The 8,681-nt window shown below is 49.3% G+C and overlaps 1 protein-coding gene across 1 annotated transcript in view; it reads left to right on the top strand.

Annotated features, from left to right (window-relative positions):
- The first annotated feature begins 355 nt into the window (after positions 1–355).
- Positions 356–8,681, top strand: part of LOC142573231 (uncharacterized) — a 28,834-nt gene continuing 20,508 nt past the window's right edge. Inside the window, exon 1 of the mRNA XM_075682829.1 lies at positions 356–1,246. Coding sequence (XP_075538944.1) covers positions 608–1,246 — 639 coding nt within the window. The 5' untranslated portion in view covers positions 356–607. The remainder of the gene's footprint in view (positions 1,247–8,681) is intronic.

Raw genomic sequence — 8,681 nt, 5'->3', positions numbered from 1 at the left:
CGGTCCTGATGAAGAGCGCCACTGCTCTTTCCCAAAAGGGAACCGTTACCCAGGCGACCTCGAGACACCTCCGTCAACCATCCCCACGCGCCCATCCTGAAAGGGCGGGAAAGAGCCGCCCGCTTGCGTGCAAAGCTGCGTTCCTATTGGCTTTTAACCAGTCAGGGGCGTGCCCTCAGTCAACGTGTAAGCTGCCCCCGTTTGAGTGGACGGCGAAAATCGGCGAGGGAAAACGGGAGCCTGGCAGAGGCGTCCCTGGCGGCGACGCCCCGCCCATCGGTGGAGGCCGCGACGGGCGTCGAGTGCGCGTCGTTGCACCGCGTCGTGCCAGCCGGAGCGTGAAAAACATCGGAGCGGCTGGCGCCCGCCGCGATATTGCAGTGGCAGCGTCAGTGCTCCCCTCGCTCCTCGAGGACGTGGCGCTGTGCCCTCCGAGGAAACTCGCCGTGTGAAAGTAGCCGTGCACAAATCGGGGGCTCGCTGGTACCTTCTGGCCGACGGCCGTGGCTGCTGTTTTGTCTTAGCTGCGTTTCTCCTGGACTTCCAAGGGGAAGGCGCGCAAAGGTGGGGGCGCGCTGGCGCGGCAACTCAGCGCGCTGCCCCCCTAATGGCGTCCGCTCGACTTCACCCCGCACCGCCAGCGTTTGTCGCACCTGACGGAGGAGGCGGCGGTGGCGTCAGCGGAGCGGCAACGACTGCTGCCGCGGCCGCCGCTGCGGCGGCCGCGGCATTCCTCGACCTGTCGAGCCACGTGGAGCTCGCCTCGTACCACGACTTCCGGCTCTCCGAGCTGCGCGCCGCCGGTGCGGCAGCCGCGGCGGCGCACGGCTTCGGCGGGCCTTTGGCGCCGTACGCGTTCGAAGCCGGCAGCGGCGGTCCGCCGCCGGACGCCTTCTCGCCCCTTGCCTGGGAAGGCCTGGGCGCGCCTTCGGCCGCCGCGGGTGCCTACCAGTCGGCGTTCGAGTTCGGGCCCTTCGGTATCGGCGGACACCACTCGGCGGGAGGAGGCGCCGGCGTGTCGGCCCCTTCGTCGGGGTCTCGCTTCCCGGCCATGACGGTGCAGGGCAAGAGGTCACCCGCGGGGGCTGCCCAGCAGAACGGCTTCGCGTGCCCGCCGCACGGCGGCAGCGGGAAGAGCAAGCCGCGGCGCCGGGTGGCCACCGTGGCTCAGCGCAGGGCGGCCAACATCCGAGAGCGACGCCGCATGTTCAACCTCAACAGCGCCTTCGACAAGCTGCGCAAAAAGGTGCGTCCTCTTTCTAAAGTGGCGATGCGTCCGGTGTTACGTCGGTTACGAGACAAGGTCAGTGTAGTCGACGACTGCCTCTTATTCTTGCTTTGCCGGTAAAACATATGTGAGCTGCTGGAATAGACAGGCTTGCTTAGCGCCGAGTGGTCTTCCTATAACCTGCCTCTCTGCGCATTGAATGGAAGCGCAAGGGTAGCACGCCCATACGAGACTTGTGCATATAAAGATACGCATGCTCCTCCCATGCAGATACGAGACTTGATGAAACGGCTGGAAATAATGGTACCTCAAATATATAGCGCACATATCTTCGTGCACCATAGAAAGATTACTGTTGCACGGGGCTGAAAAAAACCGAGTACTGCGTACAGCTAACCATTTCCCGACCCAAGAATGCACAATATCCTGGTGCCCTCACTTGAAAGACTATACGTGGCCTACACTATAAGAGAAAAAGGACTAAGAAGGTTAGAGAGGTTAGTCCGTTTGGGGACTAACTGAGATGGGATGAACTCTTACTACCCATGCGCTTACTCCTTGGAGGACTAACAGTTGCCCTTTTCCGATGCTCCCAATGGAGTAACGTTAATTCTTTCCGATGCTCCGCAAAGGTTAAATTAATCAAATTAGGCGTTTATACCCTGATAAAACAATTACTGCGCGAAAAATGAAGGCGCCCGAAAGCAGCATTCGAACTCAAGTCCTCTCACTCGCAAGTTAGGTACTCAGACCACTTCACCATGGTGGTCTTTTTATTTTTGTTTATTGCATGGAATTATGAGTAACAGTGGTCAGTTAACAGCTAGGACCGGATATTGAGACAAGGCTAAGCAGCGGAACGCAAGTGCGGCAACATAAAAGCGACACGGCATTTAATGCATGCTATCAAGTGAGAGTCTAACGTTGAGTGTACTTCCAACCATAAGCGACTGCGAAAAGAAATCAGCGCGAGTATTCTTAGGGCAATTTAAACTGAGGCGAAACTCTCAGTCAATGCCCCCTCCTAACATCTGACGTCTCAGCCTAGCGCTGCCCATCAGCACCATGTCCGTCTCGTTCGGAAAGACTTTTCCGATGTATTCTACAGGCAGCCGAGACCGTGAGTTGTTTGGTGTACCGCCTTGAACACGCTACTAGTGAATTCCCGGTAAACGCTGAAAGTTTTTTTATATTTCTTCTCACTTTCTTTTCTTTTTTCACGCTACATTTAAGTATTGTTCGAGTTCGCCGAAAATGTATCACATATCTAGCCGCGCTCAGGGCCGCATGCGTACGAGTGACTCCGAAACCACGATGTGGGAACCATTCAGCAATACTACGCCGTGTCAACTTTTCACGTGCGACTCCGGAACTACGAGGCTGGAACTGATTAGAAGTCGCTCTATATTGAGTTATCCATCGCGGTGAGGAAAACACTTCTATCGCGGACAATTCAAATAAGTATTTAGGCATGTATAGGGCCCTCGGGGCTGTACTGGTACGCGATAAGGTAGCCTCCTCGCCTGCGGGATTATCTGGCGGAGCTATGGCGAATGGTCGGTTGCCATAGTGGGAAGTTCAAATCCCGCTATAAGTATTCTTTTAATTATGGTGAGCTTGGAATTCACCTCCTCCAGTGCACAACTGCAGGCTTGGAGTGACGCCTGTCACCAGCAGAAGATGCCGAGAGCGAGTGGGGCTATACGAATCCAGGTACAACCAAATTAGCAGGGCACACAAAGCTTCAATAAGACAATCCCTCACCAGATCAGGAATTGGCTTCCCTGGTACAGTATTCGGCCACCCCCTCCCAAATGGCTAACTCAATTATCCAATGACCCTCAGTCCCCGGCAGCTGCGGATATCAGCAGTCATATAGGCATTACGTAATCAAGGAGTACAGAACGCTTGCGTAAAGACCTTGGAAAATATCTACAGAGGTTCTACAGCTACCTAAATTCTTCACAAGAAAAGCAGGAAGATACCTATGAAGAAAGGGGTCAGACAGGGAGACACAATCTTTCCAATGCTATTCACTGCGTGGTTAGAAGTATTCAAGCTATTAAACTGGCAAGGCTTAGGAGTAAAGATCGACGGCGAATATCTAAGCAACCTTCGCGTTGCCGACGACATTGTTCTATTCAGCAACAATGCAGACGAGTTGCAACAAATGATCGAGGACCTTAACAAAGAGAGTGTAGTGGGGTTGAAGATTAATACGCAGAAGACAAAGATAATGAAAAATATCCGGGCAAAAGAACAAGAGTTCAAGATTGCCAGTCGGCCTCTAGAGTCTGTGAAGGAGTACGTTTACCTAGGTAAATTGATCACAGGGAAACGTGATCATGAGAAGGAAATTCACAGAAGAACAAAAATGGGTTGGATCGCATACGGCAGACATTGCCAGCTCCTGACTGGAGCTTACCGTTATCATTGAAAAGGAAGGTGTACAATCAGTGCATTTTACCAGTGCAGACATATAGGGCAGAAACTTGGAGACTGTCAAAGAAACTTGAGAACAAGTTAAGGACTGCGCAAAGAGCGGTAGAACGAAGCTTGCTAGGCATAACGTTAAGAGACAGAAAGAGAGCGGTTTGGATCAGAGAGCAAACAGGTATAGACATAATTCTAATTGACATCAAGAGGAAGAATGGAGCTGGGCAGGTCATGTTACGCGCCGGTTAGATAACCGTTGGCCCATTAGGGTTACAGAACGGATACCAAGAGAGGGAAAACGCAATCGAGGACGTATATAGACAAAATACTATAGGTGGAGCAATGAAATTAGGAAATTCGCGGGCGCTAGTGGAATCGGTTGGCGCTGGACAGGAGTAATTGGAGATCGCAGGGAGAGGCCTTCACTCTGCAGTGGACATAAAAGAGGCTGCTGCTGTTGCTGCTTCTGCTGATGAAACTGAGGCACTACGCGATGTATACGCGTAGCGAACTCAAATGGGGCACCGAAGATGACAGAGAAGGCCAATTACGCATCGCTTCAGTTAGATTCGTAGCCTCAACGGAAGGAACTTATAATCGGATACAACTTTATAAAAAAGGGAAGGCCCCGCTGGCCCCGCCCAGACGACCGAAGCGCGACAGCCGATTGCCTCCGCGACTAAAATAATCCCGCTAAAAAAATCGTGCTTCAGAAACGCGCAATTCTCGGTATAAACAACCGCTTTTGTAATTTGATGACTGGTTTAGTAGAGCTCTCATGTGCTACAGCACATGCCGGATCACGACAAAAAAATAACCCCGTGCCTTCCACAATGCTTCCTGTCGTCTGCTCTTTCGCTTCATTGCAAGTGACAAAAGTAGAAAGAGCAGCTCTGCATGGCTTTTGCGCTTGTTTACATGTACACGGCACATTTACTACTCTTTTTCCTAGCTTAACATGAATCAGTTGCTATTGGACAAGTACTTATATAAAACAATGCATTTATCGCAACCATTACAAACCTGGGGCGTGAATACTCGAGGCAGGAAAGGTACAAGGATGCTTCATTCATCGTATTAAATAAACACTCATGGTGTTAAATAGCATAAAATTTATATTTTTTGGTTTTGGGTTTCACAAATTTTTTCCTTTCTTTCTTTTTTCTTTTGCGAGCCTGAAATCTCGCCAGTTCGCGCAAGGCATTCCGTGCGAGTTTTCCGACATGGAGCCCAACGAGCTGACATCGGAATGCGATTCTTTGTTGCCAAACGAGCCTTGTGTAGCCTCGATGTCCACACTACCAAGGATCCTCGACAAGAACAAGAGTGGCCACATCCTGAACAGCGATTCACGCAATATGATGCTCCACTGCTACACGTATTGGCGTAACAGGGAGCCTGAACACAGCGTGGAGGCCACGACCAAGTTTGTCGCCGAGATGCTCGGTGTCAGCGAAAGCACAGTGTTCAAGGTGAGGAGGGAGGACAAAGCATCGCATATTTCGGGTGACAAACTGTCGACGCCCTCGTGAAAGCGTCCACGAAATGCGGAGAAAAGAAGACGCAGCACGAAGTATGACAGCTTCACGTTGTGCGCGCTGAGGTCATGTGTGCACGATTTCTTTCGCCGCAACGAGATACCGACGGTCGAGAAGATAACTAACGAGTTCTCGAAGCGTATGGATCTCTCATCACTGAAGTGGTGTACTGTGCGTCGTCTGCTTGTCGAGATCGGATTCAAGCACGAGAAGAGGAGCCGCAATTCGCTGCTTATCGACCGGGATGACATAGCTGAATGGCGGAATCGCTACCTTCGTGACGTGAAACGCTACCGGGCGGAAGGCCGAAAGATCTTTTTCCTGCACGAGACATGGGTGACGGCGGGACACACTTGGTCGATCGTGTGGACAGACACCGTGGTGCAGAAGCGCGGACGCCTATATGCGCGAGCAAATGGTCTGTTGACGGGTTTGAAACAACCTTCTGGGAAAGGCCAGCGCCTGATTGTGACGCACATCGGCAGCGAGGATGGCTTCGTCGACGGGTGCTTAAATATATTCCGAGGCCAAAAAACGCGCGACTGCCACGAAGAAATGGACGGCAAGCGCTTCGAGGGATGGTTTAATAACGTTCTGCAGAAGTTGCCTGCTGGTAGCGTCATTGTTTTGGACAATGCACCTTATCATTCCCGGCGAGAAGAGAAATTACCGACGACAGCTTGGAAGAAGGAAAAAATACAGGAGTGGCTCAAAAGCAAAAACATCACCTACAGCGAAAGAATGGTTAAAAAGCAGCTGCTTGAGTTGGTAGCATCTGTAAAGCCACGCTTTCTGAGAAACATCACCTACAGCGAAAGTATGGTTAAAAAGCAGCTGCTTGAGTTGGTAGCATCTGTAAAGCCACGCTTTCTGAGCTACATCGTAGACAATGCAGCTGAAAGGGCCGGTTGCATTGTACTCAGGCTCCCACCGTACCACTGCGAATTTATTCCTATTGAGCTCGTGTGGGCAAAGGTGAAAAATGGCATCGCTGCGGACAACAGATTTCAAGCTGTCCACAGTCGAAGACTTCTTGAGGGAAAAAATCAAGCATGTAATGGCGGAAGACTGGAAGAAAAACATACACCACGTGATGGATCTGGAGGCAAAGTTCAGGCTTGATACATCTGGGAGTGACCATATCCAACCCATCATCATCCAGCTGAGTGAAGATGAAGGTGAAGAAAGCGACTCCGACTGCGAGCTGTCCGGCATTGAGCCGCTCAATGAAGAATAACAGCTTCTTATTAACGAGAGAACAGCCCTTATTAGGGCACCCAAATTTTGCCGGTGGGTTCGCAGCAGCCAAGCATTGTCCCGTGACCTCTCAAATAAATAAGCAGTTCATTTGGTGACACATTCCTTTTAATGGAAGCTCAATTCTGAAAAAGCAACGTCCTGCACAGATCGTGCTCAATATAAGTATGTGCATGGAAACGTGCTGAAATGCTGGAAAATCTGAATGCAAATACAATTATTAACCCTGAATATATGGGGCCCAAAATGTTCGTTCGGGCAGCCATTATCCAGCTTCACACGAAAAAGCAGTAGTCAACGTGAAATTGACAGCCACTCTTAGCAACCTGCACGCGAAAGCACATTCATGTGTTTGCATTGTTTATTTTGGTTATCTGGCCCAGGCAAGTAATGCGAAGACAACAATTATCAAGCATCATTAGCTTAGTGAGGCCCAAAATACTCATTCGGGTAGCCATTCATAGCAATACACTCTAAGAAAAGTTTACACCCTCTGGAGTGCCCCTTCTGCTACACAACAATAATCGTCATGTGCCTTGATGCGTTTTCTTTCTTGAAAACGCCTGCAGTCTACACGCCAAAGCGCAGTCATGCTGTCGCCACTGTTGATGAAACGGCAGCAATCGACGCGAAAATGACAGCCACTGTTGGCAGCTTGCATGAAAAAGCACGTTCATGTGGTGGCATTGTTTAACCTGGTTATCTGACCCAGGCAAGTAATGCGAATAAGACAACAATTATCAAGCATCATTAGCTTAGTGAGGCCCAAATTCTCATTGGGGTAACTATTAATAGCAGTAGTCGAGGGCAGGCTTGGAAGCCACCATTAGCAGTCTGCACGTCAAAGCGCAGTCAAGCTGTCACCACTGTTGGGGAAACGGCAGCAATCAATCGAAAATGACAGCCACTGTTGGCAGCTTGCATGAAAAAGCACGTTCACGTGGTGGCTTTGTATAACCTGGTTATCTGACCCAGGCAAGTAATGCAAATAAGACAACAATTATCAAGCATCATTAGCTTACTGAGGCCCAATATACTCATTCGGGTAACTATTCATAGCAGTAGTCGAGGGCACGCTTGAAAGGCACCATTAGCAGTCTGCACGTCAAAGCGCAGTCAAGCTGTCACCACTGTTGGTGAAACGGCAGAAATCAACGCGAAAATGACAGCCACTGTTGGCAGCTTGCATGCAAAAACACATTCATGTGGTGGCATTGCTTATTTTGGTTACCTGGCCCAGGCAAGTTTTGCGAATAGGAACAATTATGAAACATTAGCTTAGTTAGGCCCAATATACTCATTCGGGTAACTATTTATAGCAGTAGTCGAGGGCACGCTTGAAAGGCACCGTTCGCAGTCTGCACATCAAATCACAGTCATGCCACAGCCATTGCTGTATTTGTTTATCTGACCGGGCAAGTAACACCAATGTAAGCAGAATTATTCACCCTGAATAGCTCTGCTAGCATTGTTTGTACTAAAAAATACTGAGTGAAGTTGAATGTGTTTTATTGAGGCAATTATTTAATTCACAAGCCATTGGCATAGTGATGGACAGCCAGGTTCAGACAATGACATTTGTGAAGTAATAAATGGTGAAAGTTGCAAAAGCTTTCAGTGCACTGCTTTGCTGGGCTTCATTCACAGAAAAATGTCTTTGCAACGACGAAAGCGTCAGACAGGAAATGACTCCTCATTGCACAATGTTATTCGTGTTGAAAACTTTTACCTTCATATGTGATGGGCAGCGAAACCGTCTGTTTACTAAGACTTAATGCATGAAAAATGCAACAGCATAGAAAGATGTTGCTTTGCAATATGCAGCCTTTCATGTGCACTTCTGGCGAGCTGCCACATGTACTGATGCATAAACATGAACAGAGGTAAGAGGCAAAGTTCCTGTGCAGCCCACATGACGCTTTTAAGAAAATGTATCTCTAAACCTTTATGTTTTCATAGGCGATCAAAATTTGTTTTGAGCAAGTTGATTAATCACAGTGAAGCAACAAGACAAGAAGGAAGGACAGAAAACACAGAGAGTAGGCAGATTGAGAAGATGAGGTAGCCCAGTGAGAAAGGTTTTAATGAGATGGAAGAGGCCAGCTCTGCACTGTACAGGAGTTAGTGCTTTGAATGAGATTCGTTAATGAAAATGTGTAAAGACTTTGCTGAAAGAAAACTAGCAAAAACAAATGCTAATATAAAATAAAAGGACAGAAATA

Source organism: Dermacentor variabilis, chromosome 2 (assembly GCF_050947875.1).
Source record: "Dermacentor variabilis isolate Ectoservices chromosome 2, ASM5094787v1, whole genome shotgun sequence".
Taxonomy (NCBI): domain Eukaryota; kingdom Metazoa; phylum Arthropoda; class Arachnida; order Ixodida; family Ixodidae; genus Dermacentor; species Dermacentor variabilis.
Note: the sequence above shows the minus strand (reverse complement) of the source record. Positions and strands in the feature narration are given on the sequence as shown.